Genomic DNA, 24,226 nt, shown 5'->3' on the forward strand with positions numbered 1-24,226 from the left:
CAGTGGCTCACATTCACCCAATCATACATATAAATTCCCAGTGACCGCTAAGGTCCCACAGAGTTGGCCTTCTCTGGGTCCCGTTGGCTAAACAATGTCGTCTAGCGGGACCCAGGGGAAGAGCCTTGTCTGTGGCGGCCCTGGCCCTCTGGAACCAACTCCCCCTGAAGATTAGAACTGCCCCCACCCTCCCTGTCTTTCGTAAACTACTCAAGACTCACTTATGCCGCCAGGCATGGGGGAGTTGAGATATTCCTTCCCCCTAGGCCATTACAAGTTATGCATGGTATGTTTGGCTTTATAATAAGGGTTTTTAGTTGTTTTATTATTGGATTGTTACATGCTGTTTTTTATCACTGTTGTTAGCCTCCGCAAATCTACAGAGAGGGGCGGCATACAAATCCAATAAACTAAATAAATAAATAAATTAAATAAATAAATGCATTCATCAGCCAAGGCTAGATATTAAAATTTAGTGGACCCAAGCCTGTCAGCAGAGATGGCTCTTTAAAGCCTTGAGGAAGGCAGGGTGGGTGGGGGATGGTACGAATCTCTGGGGGGGAGGTGATTCCAGAGGGCTGGGGCTGCCACAGAGAAGGCTCTTCTCCTAGGTCCTGCCAGGCGACATTGTCTAGCTGACAGGATTACATGAGGCAGAAGATGGTCCTGCAAGTAATCTGGTCCGATGCCATGTAGGGCTTTATAGGTCATAACCAACACTTTGAATTGCATTTGGAGACCAATCGGTAGCCAAGGCAGCTTCTGGAGTGTTGGAGAAGCACGGGCATGCTTAGGAAGGCCCAAAACCACTCACGCGACTGCATTTTGCACCACCTGAAGTCTCCAAACATTCTTCAAAGGTCATGTAGAGCAGGGATTCCCAATCTTGGCAACTTGACAATATTTGGACTTCAACTCCCAGAATTCCCCAGCCAGCAAATGCTGGGAGTTGAAGTCCACATATCTTCAAGTGGCCAAGGTTGGGAAACAGTGATGTAGAGAGCATTGCAGTAGTTGAACCTCAAGGTGATACGATTATTCTGATGGGAAGATGCTAAGTCATTTTCTCAATTAAAATAACCTCAAGTCTGAAGCTAAGACAGGAACGGAATTTTAGAGTAGGGGTCTCCAACCTTGGCAATTTTCAAGAGTTGTGGACTTCGACTCCCACAACCTGACTGAGCGTCACAAGACACGTTACCTGAAACTGCGGCGTCCAGATTGATGTAAGCGAATGCTTTCAAGTGCAGAGAGGCGGCGTAGCCCTGAGAGGGTTCAGAAAAAGAAAAAAGCAGCATTTTGTAAACTATTCCACCACTTATAAATTCACTTTTTTGTGGACTCAATTTGTACAGTCACTCCTGTCACACACACAAAAAAGGAGCATGTTGACTCAAGCAGTTGGGAGTGTTGGGCAGGAGGTTCGCAAGCCAGGTTCGAGACCCCAGCGCGGGGGGCAGAGTTGAGTTCTTATCTTTTGCTCCAGCTCCCGCCAGGGATTTGAAAGGAGCCCCCCAAATGGGTGTCTCCCCAGGGCAACGGTGAGGTCACCCGGCCAATCCTTTCAACCTGGAAGCACTTCTGATGTTTGTGAGTGCAAAAATCTCTCTCACACACACACACACAAAAGTGGCTCCGTAGCATGGAAAGTGTTAAAAACCCCAGCTCTTACCTCTAGCCATTCCGTGGCGCCGACGGCTCCAAATTCTCCTGCGCTCCAGCTGGCGAAGATGATACTTCTGTGAGGTTTGTAGCCGTCTGAAATGCACAGGAGAGAGAAATTGGTGATCCCGTTCAGTTCGGCCCCCTTCCAAACGAAACAGCAGACTTTTCTTTCTTTCTTTCTTTCTTCCCTCTCTCTCCCCCCACTTGTTCTCCAGTTCTGGGCCCCCCAATTTAAACAGGACATTGATAAACTAGAGCAAGTTCAAAGGAGAGTGGTGTGGAAACCACGTCCTATGAGGAATGGTTAAAGGATCTCGGGATGTTTAGTCTGCAAAGGAGAAGATTGACAGGAGACTCGATAGCTGTCTACCAATATCCGAAGGGCTGTCACAGAGCAGAGGGATCAGCCTTGTTCTCATTAGCACATGGAACAACTAGAAACAATGGGATGAAACTGCAAGGGAGCAGATTTGGATGAGATAGGGGGAAAGATCAAAAGCAACATGAGAAAATTATTATTTCACTGAAAGAGTAGTAGATCCTTGGAACAAACTTCCAGCAGACGTGGTTGGTAAATCCACAGTCCCTGAATTGAAACATGCCTGGGATAAACATAGATCCATCCTGAGATAAAATACAGGAAGTAGTATAAGGGCAGACTAGATGGACCAGGAGGTCTTTTTCTGCCGTCAGTTTTCTATGTTTCTATATCAGAAAAAAACTGATTTTAAAAAAGGGTGGTAAACCAGTGGAAGAGTTTGCCACAGGAGGTGGTGGGCTCGCCTTCACTGGAGGTCTTCAAACAGAGACTGGACAGTCATCTTTCTGGGATGGTTTAGTGAATCCTGCATTGAGCAAGGGGCTGGACCACTCTAGGATTCTTCTCAAAAGCCTTACCGTTTTTGACCATCCCGGAGAGGGTGTGGGCCAGCTCCATCAACAGGGCCGTCCCGACCGCTGATTTCACCGTTCCTTCGCCCCAGGCATCCCGCTGAGCTCCGATCACGACATATCGATCTGCAAGAGAAAACGGCTCACTGAATCCCAACCTTACAATGGAACAGGAGGGAGGGGACAGCCAGAAAGTCCTAGGGTGAGGGTCAACAGGACAGTTGGAAGCTGTTAAGGCAGTGGTTCTCAACCTGGGGATCAGGACCACTATGGGGGTATGTGTGTTTGAACGATTGTTTCACAGGGGTCGCCCAAGACCCTGGGAAAAGACAAATTTCCCCTGGTGTTAGGAACTAAAGCTTCTATTCTGGCGCCTTGGAACATATTTTTACACTTGGACCAATCAGGCGTTTACGGTGGGGGGTGTCCCTCTCACCTTCCTGCCAATCAGCTTAAAGCTCTGCTGGGAGAATTGGCGCTAGACTTATGGTTGGGGGTCACCACAACATAAGGAACTGTATTAAGGGGTCATGGCGTTAGAAAGGTTGAGAACCACTGCTGTAGGGCTACAATAAAATGAAAAGAGTGACAATAGAACAGATAGATAAACAATGAAACTGAAATGCAATAAATACAACTATGGGGTTACTAAAACAGAATGATGGGAAGATAGAGAAGAGTGACTAAGGGGGGGGGGGGGGAGAGAAGCTTGCCATTAATCCAGCAGCTAAAACCCAAAATCAATCCAGTACTGTATTGAGTAATTTTTTTAAAAACACACTTATTCCTTCCTTTAATATGGAAAGGTAGAATGCTAATCTTACAACGATTCCTCTAGCACAATGGTTCCATTGGTTGATTGTTGTGTCAGGAAATTTCTCCTTATTTCCAGGTTAAATCTCTTTGGGTCAGCTTCGTCTGGCCTTTGGGTGCTTTGGAAAACAGCCTGACCCCTCCCCTCTGTGGCAGCCCCTCAAATATCATGTCTCCCCTGGTCCTTCTCTTTGCTACACTAGCCAGGCCCAGTTGCTGCCACTGCTCTCTGTATGTTTTAGTTTCCAGTCATAGAAACATAGAAGACTGACGGCAGAAAAAGACCTCCTGGTCCATCTAGTCTGCCCTTATACTATTTCCTGTATTTTATCTTACAATGGATATATGTTTATCCCAGGCATGTTTAAATTCAGTTACTGTGGATTTATCTACCACGTCTGCTGGAAGTTTGTTCCAAGCATCTACTCCTCTTTCAGTGAAATAATATTTTCTCACGTTGCTTTTGATCTTTCCCCCAACTAACTTCAGATTGTGTCCCCTTGTTCTTGTGTTCACTTTCGTATTAAAAACACTTCCCTCCTGAACCTTATTTAACCCTTTAACATATTTAAATGTTTCGATCATGTCCCCCCTTTCCCTTCTGTCCTCCAGACTATACAGATTGAGTTCATGAAGTCTTTCCTGATACGTTTTATGCTTAAGACCTTCCACCATTCTTGTAGCCCGTCTTTGGGCCCATTCAATTTTGTCAATATCTTTTTGTAGGTGAGGTCTCCAGAACTGAACACAGTATTCCAAATGTGGTCTCACCAGCGCTCTATATAGCGGGATCATAATTTCCCTCTTCCTGCTTGTTATGCAGCCAAGCATCCTACTTGCTTTCCCTACCGCCTGACTGCACTGTTCACCCATTTTGAGACTGTCAGAGACAGTCATCCTGGTTGCTCTCTTCTGCATTTTCTCTAGAGCAGAGGTCTTCAAACTTGGCAAGGGTAAGACTTGTGGACTTCAACTTCCAGAATTCTCCAGCCAGCATAGCTGGCTGGAGAATTCTGGGAGTTGAAGTCCACAAGTCTTACCCTTGCCAAGTTTGAAAACTTCTGCTCTAGAGTCTCAATGTCTTTTTTGTAGTGTCCTAACCAAAATTGGATGCAGTACTCCATGTGTGGTCTAATTAAGGCTTTAATTAAATAAGAATTGTTAAAATTGTCCCCCAGTGAGTTGTCTTGTGGGGAGATGGCCATAGTGAGTTGTCCCATTCTTGCTCAGACCCCACCAACCACCACCCCCATCTGTCCGAGAGGCCACTGATGCTTACCTGGTTCCACAAAACCTTTAATCACGCCGAAGATGTTCAGGACTTTCTTCTCTACCATTTGGTTGTTAACCTCAAGCCTCACGTTCTTTCCTGCCAGGGAGGTAGCACACTTGCGAAAGATTGTGACTGGCCACGTGCTGGGACAGTCTGATCCGTCCAGGACACTGAAAGCGCAACCGGGACATGTTACTCTACCTTATCTAAGTGCGCTTCTCCAACATAGGCTGACACGTTCAAAATCGTCAGAGTTTAAACCCAAATTTCTCGCCCTCGTTATTTAAAAGGAACAGGGGAGCAATAGCATTCAGACTTATATATACCACTTCCTAGGGCTTTTGCAGCCCTCTCTAAGCGGTCGACAGAATCAGTCTCTTTCCCCCAACAATCTGGGTCCTCATTTGACCCACCTCGGAAGGAGGGAGGGATGAGTCAACCTGGAGCCGGTGGAGAGATTTGAACTGTTGAACTACAGCTAGTAGTTTAGCTGAAGTAGCCTGCAGTGCTGCACTCTAACCACTGTGCCACCCTGGTTCTCTTCCTTCCTTCGTCTTTCTTTTCTTTCTTCCTTTCTTTCTTCTGTCTCTCTCTCTCTTTCAATAGCACTTAGACATATACCACTTCCTAGGGCTTTTCCAACCCTCTCTAAGCAGTTGACAGACTCAGCCTCTTGCCCCCCAACAATCTGGGTCATTTGACCCACCTGGGAAGGAGGGGAGGCTGAGTCAACCTGGAGCCAGTGGTGAGATTTGAACTGCTGAACTACAGCTAGCAGTCAGCTGAAGGAGCCTGCACACTAACCACTGTGCCACCCTGGTTTCTTTCTTTCTTTCTCTCTCTCCTTCCTTCCCAGCAATAGCAATTTATATACTGCTTCCCAGTGTTTTTCCAGCCCTAAGAATCAGCCTCTTGCCCCCCAACAATCTGGGTCCTCATTTGACCCACCTTGGAAGGACGGAAGGCTAAGTCAACCTTGAGCCGGTGGTGAGATTTGAACTGCTGAACTACAGCTAGTAGTTAGCTGAAGGAGCCTGCAGGGCTGCACTCTAACCACTGCACCACCTCTCATTCTTATCTTCCTTCCTTCCTCCCTGATGCAGAGGTTAGGATGCAGCAATTGCAGGCTGACTCTGCCCACTGCCAGCAGTTCGTTCCCGACTGGCTCAAGGTTGACTCAGCCTTCCATCCTTCCGAGGGGGGTAAAATGAGGACCCAGATTGTTGGGGGCAAGAGGATGACTCTGTAAACCCCTTGGAGAGGGCTGGAAAGCACTGCGGAGCGGCATAGAAGTCTAAGTGCTATTGCCTTTCCTCCCTCTCTCCCTCTTTTCTAATTCAGGTTAATTCTGCCCATTGCTAGCACTCGATCCTGTCCTGATCAAGGTTGACTCAGCCTTCTGCCCTTCCAAGGTGGGTTAAAAGTGGACCCAGATTGTTGGGGCCAAGAGGCTGACTCTGTAAACCGCTTAGAGAGGGCTGGAATGCACTGCGAAGTGGCATAGAAACATAGAAGACTGACAGCAGAAAAAGACCTCGTGGTCCATCTAGTCTGCCCTTATATTATTTCCTGTATTTTATCTTAGGATGGATCTATGTTTATCCCAGGCAGGTTTAAATTCAGTTACTGTGGATTTATCTATCACGTCTGCTGGAAGTTTGTTCCAAGCCTCTACTACTCTTTCAGTAAAATAATATTTTCTCACGTTGCTTCTGATCTTTCCCCCAACTGACCTCAGATTGTGTCCCCTTGTTCTTGTGTTCACTTTCCTATTAAAAACACTTCCCTCCTGGACCTTATTTAACCCTTTAATATATTTAAATGTTTCGATCATGTTCCCCCTTTTCCTTCTGTCCTCCAGACTCTACAGGTTGAGTTCATGAAGTCTTTCCTGATACGTTTTATGCTTAAGACCTTCCACCATTCTTGTAGCCCGTCTTTGGACCCGTTCAATTTTGTCAATATCTTTTTGTAGGTGAGGTCTCCAGAACTGGACACAGTATTATTCCAAATGGGGTCTATAGAGCGGGATCACAATCTCCCTCTTCCTGCTTGTTATACCTCTAGCTATGCAGCCAAGCATCCTACTTATAAATATAAATCTAGGTGCTATTGGTAATGTCCTTTTCCTTTTAACTGTTACGGGGTGAAAAAAACCAATCCCTCCCCCCCCTCCCAGGACAATGATGATGGTTGTGCTGCAACCACCTGTCACTAACACAACCTTGCAATCGTGGAATTTCTCTTTCTCAATTTTAATTTTCTGAGAGGAAGAAGACCTGGTAAGACAGGTCCTGGCTGCTGGTGACCCCCACAATCTACGACGAGAAGTTTGAAAACAGGTGGGCTGGTTACCTGGCTAAATTCCGTGCGGCCCGGCGTGAAATACTTGCGACGGGGATGCCAGGGAGGCCTGAAGACTGAACGGGAGGGAACTGAGTGTGGTTGAAAGAAGGAAATCCTGGTGTATATGGATCGCCTGTACCAAGATGAGCCTGCAAGACAATGTGAGGGGGGAAGAGGCATCACAAAAAAGCAGATAAATTGAGTTTTTCCTCCCATGTGCTTCATGCCACCAGCTCCGAGGTCTCATTTGCTCAGGTAAGTCCTAGACTTATGACAGTTCGTTTAGTGACCATACACTCAAAGTCACAACAGTGCTGAAAAAAGTGACTGAGAGGCGGTTATTTTTAACGCCCACGACCATCGCAGCCTCTTCGTGGTCACATGATCGAAACTGTCAGTACCACGTACTGTATTGGTTGGGTTTCCAATATATGAAGATAAACCAGCATTGTATGTTCGTAGGAAATAACAGATATTACTTTAAGAGCGAGGTAGCAATTATGAGCTAGGCTGCAATGTAGCCATATTTATTTATTAGATTTGTATGCCGCCCCTCTCCGTAGACTCGGGGCGGCTAACAACAATAATAAAACAGCATATGACAAATCTAATGTTTAAAATAATTTTAAAAACCCTTATTAAAAACCAAACATACACACAAACATACCATGCATAAATTGTATAGGCCTAGGGGGAAAGGGATATCTCAATTCCCCCATGCCTAACGACAGAGGTGGGTTTTAAGGAGTTTGCAAAAGGCGAGGAGGGTGGGGGCAATCCTAATCTCCGGGGGGAGCTGGTTCCAGAGGGTCGGGGCCACCACAGAGAAGGCTCTTCCCTTGGATCCTGCCAGACGACATTGCTTAGTCGACGGGACCCAGAGAAGGCCAACTCTGTGGGACCTAACCGGTCGCTGGGATTCATGCGGCAGAAGGCGGTCCCGGAGATATTCTGGTCCGATGCCATGAAGGGCTTTATAGGTCATAATCAACACTTTGAATTGTGACCGGAAACTGATCGGCAACCAATGCAGACTGCGGAGTGTTGGTGTAACATGGGCATGTTTAGGAAAGCCCATGACTGCTCTCGCAGCTGCATTCTGCACGATCTGAAGTTTCCGAACACTCTTCAAAGGTCGCCCCATGTAGAGAGCGTTATAGTAGTCGAACCTCGAGGTGATGAGGGCATGAGTATATATGCTGGTTAGTATTAATATCTGAGCTGTGCACAATATACTGTGTAGAATATACTACATCTGCTTTGTGTGCAAAAGCTGTGTACTAAGATTCAATTCAATTTATTAGATTTGTATGCCGCCCCTCTCCGAAGACTCGGGGCGGCTCACAACAGTAATAAAAACAGTATAACAATGGAACAAATCTAATAATAAAATATATAAAAACCTCAACAATTAAAAACCATACAGCACATACACATCAAACGTGAAATACAATGTAAGATGTAAAGGTATTTCCTGTAGAATACGAGAATATACTATATTGCTGTGTGCGTAATAGTATATGTACCATCTGTGTGTGAATAAGAGCTGTATTATGGACTGTATTATAATTACTGTGTAATATTATGGAGATATTGTATATCTTGTAAATAATATCTTTACTATATGTTGGCTTGTATTATTGTCTGAACAAACCACCCCTGCCACATATACTCTGGTTCAAATACAGTATTTCTATCACTGGATGTTAGACCACGGTGGAATGCTGACAGAAACACCTGGCAACTGGCATGTACTTATGGCGGTTGCAATGTTCCCACGGGATTGGGCAACATACAAGTCAATTAAATCAAATTACATCAAACCAAATCAAATCAGCTTTTGCAAGCTTCTGATGAGCAAAATCCACGGGGGAGCCTGATTTGCATAACCACCACCTGACTCCCTTAACGTGGCCTGGCTGAGGAATTCTGGGAGTCGTAGTCCACGGCTCTTAAAACGGAGGCACGGAAGTTCACCGACAAAAAAACAACAACAAAAAACGGCCAAACTCACATGTCCAAACAGCGCCACGTTTTCTCCAAGGTTACTGTAGTCGGCAGTATCTGGATAGATCAGCACCCCGACAGCCCCCCAAGCCTTGGCGTTGGCCACCTAGAGGGAGACATGGGGTGTGTGTGTTTTTTTTAATGCTTTGTGGAAAAGCGGTTGAGTGGCATACAAAGTTGGCAAGTGAAGGGACACTTCTTTGCTCACATTCCCCAAAGACCCCATTTGGGCGAGACTTATACGCAGAATGTAGCTTTTTTTCCAGCCCTAACCAGGTGCTAATGAACTTAATAATAATAATAATAATAATAATAATAATAATAATAATAATAATAATAATTTATTAGATTTGTATGCCGCCCCTCTCCGAAGACTCGGGGCGGCTCACAACAATAATAAAAACAATATTATAGTGAAACAAATCTAATATTAAAAAAGAAGCATATAAAACCCTATCATATTTAAAAACCAAACGACACATACATACCCAAACATAAATATAAAAAAAGCCTGGGGGAAAGGTGTCTCAACTCCCCCATGCCTGGCAGTGTAGATGGGTCTTTAGTAGTTAACGAAAGACAAGGAGGGTGGGGGCCATTCTAATCTCCGGGGGGAGGAGTTGATTCCAGAGGGCCGGGGCCGCCACAGAGAAGGCTCTTCCCCTGCGGCCTGCCAAACGACATTGTTTAGTCAACGGGACCCGGAGAAGGCCAACTTCCCGGCTTGCAGGATTTTTTCCATTCCTACTCTCTTGGATTATTTCCCCCCCCACCCCCAGACTAAGTCTTCGTAGGCTTGTTTTCATTGCTACTTGCTCCAAATAAGGTTTTTTTCATCCCTAACCAGGGGATAAAATAATGTGCTGAAGTTGACCAAATTAAGGACGCTAGCCAGATGAATACCTGGTAGATAGATCCCCCCCCCCCCCAAATTAAGGTGCGTCTTATACTATGAAAATACAGTATGTTCTCCTTGTTTTAACCTGCTTTGTAGTACAGGCACACTGTTTTTATGTCCTTTTTTCCGTATATGACCGCTCAGAGTCACAATCTTAGAAACATAGAAGACTGACGGCAGAAAAAGACCTCCTGGTCTATCCAGTCTGCCCTTATACTATTTCCTGTATTTTATCTTAGGATGGATCTATGTTTATCCCAGGCATGTTTAAATTCAGTTACTGTGGATTGACCAACCACATCTGCTGGAAGTTTGTGCCAAGCATCTACTCCTCTTTCAGTGAAATAATATTTTCTCACATTACTTCTGATCTTTCCCCCAACTGACCTCAGATTGTGTCCCCTTGTTCTTGTGTTCACTTTCCTATTAAAAACACTTCCCTCCTGGACCTTATTTAACCCTTTAACATATTTAAATGTTTCGATCCTGCCCCCCCCCCTTTCCCTTCTGTCCTCCAGACTCTACAGATGGAGTTCATTAAGTCTTTCCTGATACGTTTTATGCTTAAGACCTTCCACCATTCTTGTAGCCCGTCTTCCGTTCAATCTTGTGAGGGACATTGGTAATTTCTAAATGGGGAAATGAATAAAAATAATTTTACCTTCTCAGCAAACGTAATAATGCCAGCTCGCACAATGACCACTGTGCCATTCAGGACGACACCTTTGTCTAGAAGGACTTTGAAATCATCTTTACGGCCGTAATTGGAGTAAACCGGTTTGCCCTACAAGAGATAAGGTTAGTCGGACCACAAATAAAAGTAAATATAAAACTTAAAATCAAAGTTGGCCAACATCAGAGGTGGACCTTATAAGGCAGGCAATGAGATTTTGGGTGGTGTTCCACCTCAATGTTCTCTGGACGAAGGAAAAATCTTTGAAGAAATTAACAGAATAGAATTCTTTGCTCTTTATCGGCCAAGTGTAATAAGACACCCACAAGGAATTTGTCTCTGTTGCATAAGCCCTCAGTGTGCAATACAAGCAGTAAGTGATATATCACAACCATCATCATAAAATGCAATCACCATTAATCCTAAAATGCAATGCTCAGTGATGTATCATAAGGTACTCAATAAGCAAATGACCTGTTGTAATAGGATACTAAATTAAAAACCTAAATCATAAAATACAAACAAGGAATTTACAGTCATAAGCAGCTAAGGAAATAGGTTGATAGGAACAGTGGAAAGATGAGAAGGACAGAAGGTGGTTTGACCCCAAAAAATTACAATAAAATAGTATTTTGTATGTGCATTATTATATCTATAGTAATACACACACACACACAAATACTATTTTGTACGATTGTTGTGGTTAGCTCTGGCCCAGCTCCTGCCCCAAGGATTGTGGATGTGGGGGAGACATCCACGTGCTGCAGGCCTGTTTTGCCCCTGGTGGAATCTGCGGATGAAGGCTCCTCTGACCAAGAAGACATGAGTGACAGGGAGGAGGAGAGTGGGGCAGACAGCTCAGAAGGAGATCAATTATCTAGCTCCTCCTTGGATTCAGAACAAGAGTTAATGATACAGCCACGCATGCGGAGAGCGATGCATAGGCAACAACAACTGAGAGATTATTATCAAAGAAAAGGAGGCCACCTGTGGTTGGGTGGGGCTGTGGTCATTAGTGAGGCTGCTATAAAGAGCAGCCTGTGGGTTTGGCCATTGTGGAGGATTATCTGATTGTTGTGTTTCCTGACTGCTTTACTGACTTTGACCTTTGTGTGCTGATTTTTCCCCGCTTTGAAACTAAACCAGAGCAAAGTGTGTTTCACTTTGTGAAAGAAGGAGGACTGTGAATTGCCTCACAGCTGCAAGCTAAGTATCACAGAACTGATAAGGGACTTGTACACATTACCAGTTTGTTTGGAGACGAGTGCTCTTTGCTATACAAAAAGAGGGCTTCGTTTATTTGCATTATAAAGAACATTGTTTTGAATTTTCAAACGTGTGTGTGTCTGAAATTGTATCTGTGCATTTTTGGGAGGATTCTACCAGAGAGCTCAACAGAACAACGATAATATAAAAATAGTAATTAAAAAAAAATACTAAGTTCTAACCCCTGACAACTACAAGTATTATTTTATCAAAGAGAGAAACACCATTGTGGGAAACTTTTTCTAATCTTCCATAGTGTCCAGTTGGGAAGAATAAAAGCCACTGAGCTCTCGGAGAGACTTACCGAAACCCGGCCATTTCCACTGTAGGCTACGAAAGCACTGGGTCTCTCCACGATTGTGTTTGTATCATCTTCCAAAGAAATTACATTTGAAGGCCTAAAAAAAAATAGCATTGTGGCCATTACTGCACGCTTCAAAGTGACATTTTATATTATGTGTACTGCTCAAAAAAGATAAAGGGAACACTCAAACCACACAATATAACTCCAAGTAAATCAAACTTCTGTGAAATCAAACTGTCCACTTAGGAAGCAACGCTGATTGACAGTCAATTTCACATGTTGTCAGCATCAGCACATGGTTTGGCTGCTAATTTTGTTTTTGTTTTTGGTTAGCTACACCAGTGTTTCCCAACCTTGGCCACTTGAAGAGATCTGGACTTCAACTCCCAGAATTCCCCAGCCAGCGAATGCCCAGCGAATGCTGGCTGGGGAATTCTGGGAGTTGAAGTCCAGATATCTTCAAGTAGCCAAGGTTGGGAAACACTGATCTACATGGTAGACTGAATGAAGCTGTCTACACCAACCCTGACGTGTGGGTGAGGGGGTGGGGGCAGGACCCTGTCTCAGGGCAATTGTCCCAAAGTCACCTAGTAGCATTTCAGACCTAAAGAGGGTCCTGAACTCACCATTCCTTGCTTTCTAGGCTGGTGCCTTAACTACTAGGCCAAACTGGTTTCCTTTTCTAAGTAGAGCAATCCATCGTTTTTCGCGGGGGATGCGTTCCAGGACCCACCCACCCCGTGAAAAACGAATTTCCGTGAAGTAGAGGAAAGATAGTTTTTTATGTATTTAATGCGTATTTGGACTGCTGCATGAATCCCAGTGAGCAGTTAGGTCCCACAGAGTGGGTCTTCTCTGGGTCACGTCAACTAAACAATGCCGGGGGAAGAGCCTTCTCTGTGGCGGCCCCAGCCCTCTGGAACCAGCTCCCCCCAGAAATTAGAATTGCCCCCACCCTCCTTGCCTTTCGTAAGCTACTTAAAACCCACCTCTGCCATCAGGCATGGGGGAATTGAAATCCTCTTTCCCCCTAGGCCTTTACAATTTTATGCATGGTATGTCTGTATGTATGTTTGGTTTTTATAATAATGGGTTTTTAATTGTTTTTAGTATTGGATTATTATTGTATGCTGTCTTGTTACTGCTGTTAGCCGCCCCGAGTCTTCGGAGAGGGGCGGCATACAAATCCAATAAATAATAATAATAATAATAATAATAATAATAATGATAATAATAAAACCCACCCTTTGCATTAAACAGTCATTCTATAATGTTTCTCAGCTGGAACTACATGGGATATCCTACCAGTTTCTTTAATAGAGTGCAGGAGTACTGTAGAAGAATTTTATGAATTTTCAATGGGTTTAATGGATTTAAGCCCCCTTTGGAAACCCGTGAAGTAGCGAGGGATTCCTGTCATCTTTTTCAGGAGACTTGATCGTCAGGTCAGGAACCCAAACGGCCACTTTCTGAGGGCGAGTGGAGCCCCCCAGCCCCTCCCCCACAGAACTCTTGAGCCAAAGTTCCTACCTGGCTGGGAGAGGGACGTAATGCTCATCTTCCCAGACTTTGTCCAAGTTGCACAATTCAAACTGTTTTTGGATGTCGTAGGCCAGAACCTCGTCCCGGACACTGCCGGCTTCGTGATTCTCACTGGATATTTTCCTGTAAGAAAACCAAAGGAATCAAAAGTCAGGAGTTCTATCAGACCAGCATCTTCACACAAACTGTTTGTTTGTTTATTTATTTATTTATTTGATTTTTATGCTGCCCTTCTCCTTAGACTCAGGGCGGCATAAAGGTTTTTCTTACTTTGAATGTTCCGGGTGGGCTGGCAGGGGGATGGGGAGAGCGCGTGCCGACTCGCGCGCCCGACATTGAAAATCACCTTCGCCGGCCCCCGCTGTGAGAATGCCTGTCCCGCCTCTCCTGCAGCCCCCTCGCTAAGAGCTTGGGACGAAAGCGCTCTCGGCAAAGGGACTGCGAGAGTGGCAGGGCGGGCGTTCCCGCTGCGGGAGGAGCCACGCCCCAAGACGGGAAGCGGAGGAGAAAGAGAGGCGGATCGGGCGGACGGGTGGCAGCGGCGAGTAGCCAGGGGCGTGAGGGGGCAGCTGCGGCTCCATGCACACCCTTGGAAAAGGGTGCAGGGGGGCGTTTTGGGGTGCGCTGGCGCAGGCATGCACAGCCTACAGGGAACGGTGGTGGTAGCAGCTGATTTTCAGCCTTGGGAAAGGCCATTTCGCCCTCCGGGGTGGGAAAAACAGCCCAGTGGGCAAACTGGAAGTCTGGGGATTTTCCCAAACGTCTCATTTAGCCTGCTGGCACATGAGCCATTGCTCTAGCTCAGCTCCAATGCGCCTGTGATTTTTGGCTCGCGCAGAGGCTCTGAGGGAGGACGTTTTTACCCTCCTTCTGCTCCAGGGAAGCTTTTGGAGCCTGGGGAGGGTGAAACACGACCCTACTGGGCCCACCAGAAGTTGGGAAACAGGCCATTTCCAACCTCCCGGGGGGAGGGGGGGCTCTGGAGGATGGGGGAAGCTGTTTTCGCCCTCCCCAGGCATTGAATTATGGGTGTGGGCACTAACCCATGAACTAACACCTGAGGAAAAAGAGGTTCGTCATCACTGCTGTAAAGTATAGAATAACTTAGGCAGTGACTTAGGAGAATAAAGGCGTATTGGGAGGGCTGTGGTGTGCATTGAGTGGAGGGTATAAAATGTACGGATTACAAAAGGCAGAGACTTGGAGACCGGCTTTGCAAACGCCTTTTATCTGAAATAAAACTTTGAATTGTGAACCAGATCTGTCCCTATATTGCTGAGTATTAAAATAATAATAATAATAATAATAATTATTATTATTATTATTTATTAGATTGGTATGCCGCCCCTCTCCGAAGACTCGGAGCGGCTTACAACAAAAATACATAGTACAAATCTAATGGTTAAAAAAGGACAGTTTAAAACCCTTATTATAAAAACAGTCGTGCATCCCAAACAAACCAGACATAAAATGAAACGGCCCGGGGGAATCAATTTCCCCATGCTTGACGGCAGAGGTGGGTTTTAAGGAGTTTACGAAAGGCAAGGAGGGTGGGAGCAGTTCTGATCTCAGGAGGGAGTTGGTTCCATAGGGTTGGGGCCGCCACAGAGAAGGCTCTTATCCTGGGTCCCGCCAGACGACATTGTTTCGTCGAGAGGACCCGGAGAAGGCCAACTCTGTGGGACCTAATCGGTCGCGGGGATTCGTGCGGCAGAAGGCGGTCCTGGAGATATCCTGGTCCGGTGCCATGAAGGGCTTTAAAGATCATAACCAACACTTTGAATTGTGACCGGAAACTGATCGGCAACCAATGCAGACTGCGGAGTGTTGGTGTGACATGGGCATATTTGGGAAAGCCCATGATTGCTCTCACAGCTGCATTCTGCACGATCTGAAGTTTCCGAACACTCTTCAAAGGTCGCCCCATTGGCTATCCCATCTCACGGGGCTATCAGAACGACTCTTACCTGATGGTCGCTTCGAAGGTGGCCTTGCCTAGACTACTGGCCAGTAATTTCTTCAGGTCTCCCCAATAGAGCACCGTTTCGGGTGGGGGATTGTTGGCGTCGGAGGATTCAGACGAATAGGAGATACCATCGCTCGAGGACACCGCCCCGTTGCACTTTGCCGGTGGTGGCATCCGGGCACGGAACGTTATGTAGCCGAACAAAAACCCTGGCAAAAGGTGAGAAGACGGAAGACATCAGCATTTGCTGGGTGAAGACTTAACATGGAGAAAGAACAGCACAATTCACACACAGCTGTTGATAACTCCACGATTATTTTAAAAAGTTGGCACGTCAGTCCTCGACTATATGGGCACAACTGCCCCCTCCCAACATTTCTATTGCTAAGTGACCGTGCTTTCAAGTCAGGCCCAATTTTATGTTCCTAGCCACAGTTGTTAAGCGAATCATTACAGTTCTTAAGTTAGTAACATGGGTTGTTAAGTGAACCTGGCTCTCCCCTCCCCCCCTGACTTTGCTCGCCAGAAAGTCAGGCCGTGGTTCTCAACCTGGGGGCCGGGACCCCTTTGGGGCTGGAACGACCACTTCCCAGGGGTCACCATTTTCCACGGTATTAGGAATTAAATCTTCTATTCTGGTGCCTTGGAACGTATTTTTACAATCCGACCAATCAGGCGCTTACAGTGGGTTGTCCCTCTGACCTCCCTGCCAATCAGCTTCAAGCTCTATTGGGAGAATTTATTTATTTATTTATTTATTCATTCATTCATTTATTGGATTTATATGCCACCCCTCTCCGCAGACTCGGGGCGGCTAACAACAGTAATAAAACAGCATATAATAATAATCCAATACTAAAAACAGTTAAAAACCCATTATTATAAAAACCAAACATACATACAGATATACTATGCATAAAATTGTAGAGGCCTAGGGGAAAGAGTATCTCAATTCCCCCATGCCTGGCGGCAGAGGTGGGTTTTAAGGAGCTTACGAAAGGCAAGGAGGGTGGGGGCAATTCTAATCTCTGGGGGGAGTTGGTTCCAGAGGGCCGGGGCCATCACAGAGAAGGCTCTTCCCCTAGGTCCCGCCAAGCAACATTGTTTAGTTGACGGGACCCGGAGAAGACCCACTCTCTGTGGGACCTAACTGGTCGCTGGGATTCGTGCAGCAGAATTGGTGCTAGACTTATGGTTGGGGGTCACCACAACACAAGGAACTATATTAAGGGTTCGCAGCATTAGAAAAGTTGAGAACTACTGCCTTAAGCCATTTGCAGCCCTGGCCACCTTACCTATTAGGAAGACGAGGCCCACCCCGCCCCAAACGCAGCAGAGGTGCCGATGGTTCCTGGCTTTGGCCTTCCTGGGGGGCAGGTGGTCGATCATGCCGTTTTCCCCGCCTTCCTCTTCCTCTGCCGAGAGTTTCATTTCCACGCGGCTGCAGTCTCCGTCCGGCTGCCGGGCCAAACTGAAGCGAGTGTAGGAGAGAGGTTCTGCTCCGAACTAGAAGGAGAACAGGAGAGAGATTGGACCTTGTACAAAATGGTACAATTCTCGCTTCCTGTTATACAGGATGGGGCTCATAGGAGCTTAGAGCTGGAAGGAACAGATCACAAAATGGATGGATGGATCTTCATTAGGTTTCTGAGGTTTTGCGCAATGGTCCTGAGCTTTGTGCCTTTTGCTATTCTAAGGGTGGTGGGTAGATCTTGTATTTCTAAACGTCATGTCCTGTTCTTGGAGGAATATAAATTCAGCAGGACAGCACACCTCTTTTTACAGAGGCAGTGTTTCCCAACCTGGCTGGGGAATTCTGGGAGTTGAAGTCCAAATATCTTCAAGTTGGGAAACACTGCTATATTGAACCAATTGGGTGCCGCTACCTGCTAAATGTCCTGCTTTCTGACAGTTGCCAGGTGATTGTTAGCATAATGTCTAACCTGTAGGGCTTTAAAGGTCATAACCAACACTTTGAATTGTGACCGGAAACTGATCGGCAGCCAATGCAGACCACGGAGTGTTGAAGAAACGTGGGCAAATCTTGGAAGCCCCACGATGGCTCTCGCGGCTGCGTTCTGCATGATCTGGAGTTTCCGAACACTTTTCAGAGGTAGCCCCATGTAGAGAGCGTTGCAGTAATTGAACCTCGAGGTGATGAGGGCAGGAGTGACTGTGAGCAATGACTCCCTGTCCAAATAGGGCCGCAACTGGTGCACCAGGCGAACCTGGGCAAACGCCCCCCCTCGCCACAGCCGAAAGATGATGTTCCAATGTCAGCTGTGGATCGAGGAGGACGCCCAAGTTGCGAACCCTCTCTGAGGGGGTCAGTAGTTTCCCCCCCCAGGGTAATGGACGGACAGATGGAATTGTCCATGGGAGGCAGAACCCACAGCCACTCCGTCTTGTCTGGGTTGAGTTTGAATTTGTTGACACCCATCCAGGCCCCAACAGCTTCCAGGCACCGGCACATCACTTCCACTGCTTCGTTGACTGGACATGGGATGGAGATGTATAACTGGGTATCATCGGCATATTGATGATACCTCACCCCATGCCCTTGGATGATCTCACTCTCATGTTTATATTAGAGGTGGTGATTCTGAGAACTGAATGCAACGAAATTTCATTTTAATGTATGCTGATTGATATACATTCAAAGTGACAATAAAGTTATTCTAAGTCTCTTTTTATTTTAATCCTAAGCAAGAAGGTCAGCTGGTTGACTCAGGTACAGGTGGGTCCTCGACTCACAGGCAGAACAGAATCCAAAATTTACACTGCTAAGCGAAAGAGTGAAGTTGGGTCCCATTTTATGACCAGAGTTGTTATGTGAATCACTGCAGTTGCTAAGCAAATCATATGGTCATTAAGAAATGTAGCTTCCTTTCACTGACTGCTGATCAACTGGAAAAGTTTACAGTGGTCACATGAAAAACTGTAACTTACAACCATTATTCACACTTACGACCATTCATGTGATTTACATTTGGATGCCTGACAACTGACTCACATTTATGACGGAGGTTGAAGTTTCCCAGGGTCATGTGATCCTCTTTTAAACTTTCTGACAAGCAAAGTCAATGGGAAAGTTAGGTTCACTCAATAACCATGTAACAACTGGGTTACAACTGCAGTCATTCACTATGGCATCGGACCAGAATATCTCCAGGACCGCCTTCTGCCGCACGAATCGCAGCAACCGGTTAGGTCCCACAGAGTTGGCCTTCTCCGGGTCCCATCGACTAAACAATGTCGTTTGGCGGGACCCAGAAGAAGAGCCTTCTCTGTGGCGGCCCCGACCCTCTGGAACCAGCTCCCCCCAGATATCAGAGTTGCCCCCAACCACCTTGCCTTTCGCAAGCTCCTTAAAACCCACCTCTGTCGTCAGGCATGGGGGAATTGAAATTTTCCCTTCCCCCTAGGCTTATAGAATTTATACATGGTATGCTGGTATGTATGATTGGTTCTTTAAATTGGGGTTTTTAAGATTATTTTTATTTAATATTAGATTTGTTCACATTGTCTTTTTTATTGTTGTTAGCTGCCCCGAATCTTCGGAGAGGGGCGGCATACAAATCTAATAAATACAAATACAATACTAACAACCGTGGCAAGAAAGTTAATAATAATAATACTTTAATAATTTACTAGATTTGTATGCCGCCCCTCTCTGCAGACTCAGGGTGGCTCACAACAATAATAAGAAGGGACAAAACTCACCTAACACCTATCAAATTTCTCACTTAGCAACATAAATGTTAGGCTCAATTGTGGTCACAACTCGAGGACTACCTATAGATGTCGGTTGCCAAGCGCCTGAATTTTGACCACGGGAATGCCAAAATGGTTGTCTGGAAAAACGGTTGTAAGTCCCCTTTCCCCCCAGTGATGTTGCAATTTCATCCACTGAGTGAAGGGTTGTAAGTTAAGGACTACCTGCAGGCTTTTGATTCCACCAGCTGCGATGGCAACAACAGAATATATTCTGCAGGAGAACAAAATGCAGAAGCGAAGCCGTTAAGTTCTCAACCGACTCGTTTTTCGAGTGAAAGTGAAGGAGGGAACCGAGCGTAATAGCTGTAATTTTATACACAGATGACTTTGGCTGATGGCTGGCAAAGAGTTGATGAAACTGGGCGGCACTTTCAGTTACTCAAATTTCTGAAGGTGCGCCAGTTGTCAGACGTTTTGACACACTGGTCCATAAACTCTCTAGAGCAGTGTTTCCCAACCTTGGCAACTTGAAAATATCTGGACTTCAACTCCCAGAATTCCCCAGCCAGCATTTGCTGGCTGGGGAATTCTGGGAGTTGAAGTCCAACTATCTTCAAGTTGCCAAGGTTGGGAAACACTGCTCTAGAGCAGTGATGGCAAAGCTTTTTTTCCTTGGGTGCCGAAAGAATGTGGGCTCGCACTATCGCACATGTGCAAGTGCCCACACTCATAGTTCAATGCCTGGGGAGGGTGAAAACAGCTTCTCCCGTCCCCCAGAGGCCCTCTGGAGGCTGGAAAAGTCCTATTTCCCAACTTCTGGTGGGTCCAGTAGGCTCGTGTTTCGCTCTCCCCAGGCTCCCAAGGTTTCCCTGGAGCCCAAGGAGGGTAAAAATACCCTTCCCCATCCCTCCGGAGGCTCTCTGGAAGCCAAAACCACCCTCTCACAGCCTCTGTACCAGGTACAACCAGCTGACCAGCACACGCATGTACAATGGAGCTGAGCTAGGGCAACGGTTTGCCTGCCAGCAGATATGGCTCTGCGTGCCACCCGTGCCATAGGTTTGCCATCACTGCCCTAGAGAGATGCACCTGCTCCCTCTTGCAGTATAATAACCACCTCTTAAATAACCACCCTTCAAGATTCAAATCTTACCTTTTATACATAAATTGTGTAATGTGTTTGATGTCGTTATGCATATTTTTTTTGTCTTGTTTAATTTCTTGGCAAAGTCACCTAGCTGGCTTTTGTGGGACTAGAACTCAGTGTCTCCTGGCGAGTGATCCAAAGTTGCCAGGCCGGCTTTCATGGCTAAGGCGGGACCTAGAACTCACCATCTCCTGGTGATTCTCCCATGGTCACCCAGATAGATGGCTTTCATGCCTAAAGACTAGTTTGCCCAGGTTCGCCTGGTGCACCAGTTGCGGCCCTATTTGGACCGGGACTCACTGCTCACAGTCACTCACGCCCTCATCACCTCGAGGTTCGACTACTGTAAGGCTCTCTACATGGGGCTACCTTTGAAGAGTGTTCGGAAACTTCAGATCATGCAGAATGCAGCTGCGAGAGCAGTCATGGGCTTCCCCAGATATTTATTTATTTATTTATTCAATTTTTATGCCGCCCTTCTCCTTAGACTCAGGGCGGCTTACAACATGTTAGCAATAGCATTTTTAAAAACAGAGCTAGGCTATTGCCCCCACAATCCGGGTCCTCATTTTACCCACCTCGGAAGGATGGAAGGCTGAGTCAACCTTGAGCCGGTGATGAGATTTGAACCGCTGACCTTCAGATCTACAAGTCAGCTTCAGTGGCCTGCAGTCTGCATTGGTTGCCAATCAGTTTCCGGTCACAATTCAAAGTGTTGGTTATGACCTATAAAGTCCTTCATGGCACCGGACCAGAATATCTCCGAGACCACCTCCTGCCGCACGAATCCCAGCGACCAGTTAGGTCCCACAGAGTCGGTCTTCTCCGGGACTAAACAATGTCGTTTGGCGGGACCCAGGGGAAGAGCCTTCTCTGTGGCGGCCCCGACCCTCTGGAACCAACTCCCCCCCCCGGATATCAGAGTTGCCCCCACCCTCCTTGCCTTTCGTAAGCTTCTTAAAACCCACCTCTGTCGTCAGGCATGGGGGAATTGAGACTTTCCCTTCCCCCTAGGCTTATAAAATTTATGCATGGTATGTCTGTATGTATGATTGGTTTTTTAAATTGGGGTTTTTAAAATTACTTTTAATATTAGATTTGTTTACATTGTCTTTTTACTGTTGTTAGCCGCCCCGAGTCTGCGGAGAGGGGCGGCATACAAATCTGATAAATAAATAAATAAAACTTGTTGTTTTCTAGTTTTTAGCCTGGTGTCTTCATCACTAGGAAAAAAACACTGGTTCCCTTTCATTCTCTCTCTCTATTGCAGGGGTCTTCAAGCTTGGCAACTTTAAAACCTGTGGACTTCGACTCCCAGAATCCTCCAGCTGGAAGTGCATAAAAGTTGCCATGTTTGAAGATCTCTGCTCTCTTGTGCTGCAGTCACAGGAGCTGAAACGGTTCTTTCTACACACAGAGAAACAGCCGTGAAATGAAGCCAGCATTAAATCGGAGACAGCCACATCCTCCTCCTTTCTGCCTGCAAGCGCTTCTCAAGGTCTAGCTAATTGCATTGTGGTCGGAGGTGCCCTCAGCTCGCTTCCTGTAGGAGTAACGATCAGGCACCCCAGCTCTGCTGATTAGCCAATAAGCATTCGGCAATTTTAAGCAAGCCTTCTTAAGGGCATGCCACTTGGCAAGGATTGCAAGGAACCAGGGCCACCTTCAATGGAAGGAGTTTCTTGATTGCAAAGCAGCCCTTGAGTTACAACAGCAACTGGATGTGTGGAATTTCCTTTGCTAATGTTTGTGGGCAAAGCGTGGGACACCGTATGATTGTTAAGTGAGGACCATGGACCATGAAGCCAGCACCTCCTCGTAACTCCCAGCCAGCTTTCAACAACCAAGTCAGCGAGGAAGGCAACGGACACTTGCAAGTCTCGGGTGGTTAAGGTCCGCAGGCAGGTAAGTGGCTACTGACTTAGAATAACTTTATGGTCACTTTGAATGTACACTCATTGGCATAAATTTAAACAAAATTTTGTTGCATCCAGCTCTCAAAGGGTCACCACCTGTAATATACTCTACATGAACATGACAAGATAAATAAATACAAAATTATGCATATACCCACACACAATATGTCACAGGAGTGAATACAACCCCTCACATTTTGTAAATATTTAAGTGTATATTTATTTATTTATTAGATTTGTATGCCGCCCCTCTCCGTATATATTTTCATGTGGCTGAAGAAATGGCTGTGAAGTTTCCGAAAGACCCTGTAATTAATTCAGGAGACAAAGTCCAAAAGAAATACAAAAATGTATTAAAAGCGACATCTCGGCAAGAGTCTGATGCAGCCAGAACTGAATTCAACCTGAATTAACCCTTTTCATTGGCCATGCCATAATTCACATTGTCCAATGAACCACGTTGGCGGATTGTGACCCACACCCCACTGCCTTCTGACTCCAATACCCCAGGACACAATCAGTAAAAGAAACATTTGTGGAATGCATTTTCAGTTAGGGAAACAGCCTTCCTCCAGTTCCCCCCACCCCTCCTGTTCAGGTTGACAATGACGCTTGGCTACAATGTAAAGTAGTGAGCATACATCTTGTATAACAATGTGTTGTGTTTAGTTCTGGCCCTGCTCCTGCCCCAAGGACTGTGGATGTGGGGGAGACATCCACATGCTGCAGGCCTGTTTTGCCTCCCCGGTGGAATCTGATGATGAAGGCTCCTCTGACCAAGAAGACATGAGTGACAGGGAGGAGAGTGGGGCAGACAGCTCAGAAGGAGATCAATTATCTGTCTCCTCCTTGGATTCAGAACAAGAGTTAATGATACAGCCACGCATGCGGAGAGCGATGCATAGGCAGCAACAACTGAGAGATTATTATCAAAGAAAAGGAGGCCACCTGTGGCTGGGTGGGGCTGTGGTCATTAGTGAGGCTGCTATAAAGAGCGGCCTGTGGGTTTGGCCATTGTGGAGGATTATCTGATCGTTGTGTTTCGTGACTGCTTTACTGACTTTGACCTTTTGTGTGCTGATTTTTCCCTGCTTTGAAACTAAACCAGAGCAAAGTGTGTGTCACTTTGTGAAAGAAGAAGGACTGTGAATTGCCTCACAGCTGCAAGCTAAGTATCACAGAACTGATAAGGGACTTGTACAAATTACCAGTTTGTCTGGAGACGAGTGCTCTTTGCTATACCAAAAGAGGGCTTGGTTTATTTGAATTTTCATTATAAATGAATTTCAAACGTGTGTGTGTGTCTGAAATTTGTACCTGTGAATTTTTGGGAGGAGTCTACCAGAGAGCCCGACAGAACAACAATGTAGATGTACTGTCCCCTCAAAATAATGCAACACACAGCCATTAATGTCTAACAGATGACGGATGGGGCCAACAACACCACAATGTTATTCTACGACAATGTTATTCTAATCTTAGTCTAGCACATTCATATGGCGTTTTTGCATGGTATGGGAACAGTTCTGTAAAAAAAAAGCTCTACAGAGAATCATTAAAACTGCCCAGAACATCATTGGGCTCCGGCTACCCTGCCCTGGATGACATCTCCGCATCTTGCTGTTCTAGGAAGGTGCACAACATTCTCAAAGACTCTTCTCATCCTGCTTACAATCTTTTTGAACTGTTGCCTTCTGGCACAAGATACAGAACAATTAAAACTTGGACCCCACGTTTTCTGAATAGTTATTATCCCAGAGCTATACTCGCAATTAACAATGAACGAAAGGGTCACCATCAGT

At 46.0% G+C, this 24,226-nt stretch overlaps 1 protein-coding gene across 2 annotated transcripts in view; it reads right to left on the minus strand.

The window, feature by feature from the left end:
- Positions 1 to 24,226, minus strand: part of TFRC (transferrin receptor) — a 52,286-nt gene that overhangs the window by 16,599 nt on the left and 11,461 nt on the right. For both annotated transcript variants that reach the window (XM_070753833.1, XM_070753832.1), the window contains exons 3-13: positions 16,940 to 17,150; positions 15,646 to 15,853; positions 13,667 to 13,801; positions 12,137 to 12,230; positions 10,555 to 10,677; positions 9,003 to 9,101; positions 6,998 to 7,137; positions 4,649 to 4,812; positions 2,563 to 2,682; positions 1,673 to 1,758; positions 1,202 to 1,265 (exon numbers count right to left, since the gene is read on the minus strand). In XM_070753833.1, the coding sequence (XP_070609934.1) occupies positions 1,202 to 1,265; positions 1,673 to 1,758; positions 2,563 to 2,682; positions 4,649 to 4,812; positions 6,998 to 7,137; positions 9,003 to 9,101; positions 10,555 to 10,677; positions 12,137 to 12,230; positions 13,667 to 13,801; positions 15,646 to 15,853; positions 16,940 to 17,150 (1,444 nt within the window). The remainder of the gene's footprint in view (positions 1 to 1,201; positions 1,266 to 1,672; positions 1,759 to 2,562; positions 2,683 to 4,648; positions 4,813 to 6,997; positions 7,138 to 9,002; positions 9,102 to 10,554; positions 10,678 to 12,136; positions 12,231 to 13,666; positions 13,802 to 15,645; positions 15,854 to 16,939; positions 17,151 to 24,226) is intronic.

This window comes from Erythrolamprus reginae, chromosome 5 (genome assembly GCF_031021105.1).
Source record: "Erythrolamprus reginae isolate rEryReg1 chromosome 5, rEryReg1.hap1, whole genome shotgun sequence".
NCBI classification, from domain to species: domain Eukaryota; kingdom Metazoa; phylum Chordata; class Lepidosauria; order Squamata; family Dipsadidae; genus Erythrolamprus; species Erythrolamprus reginae.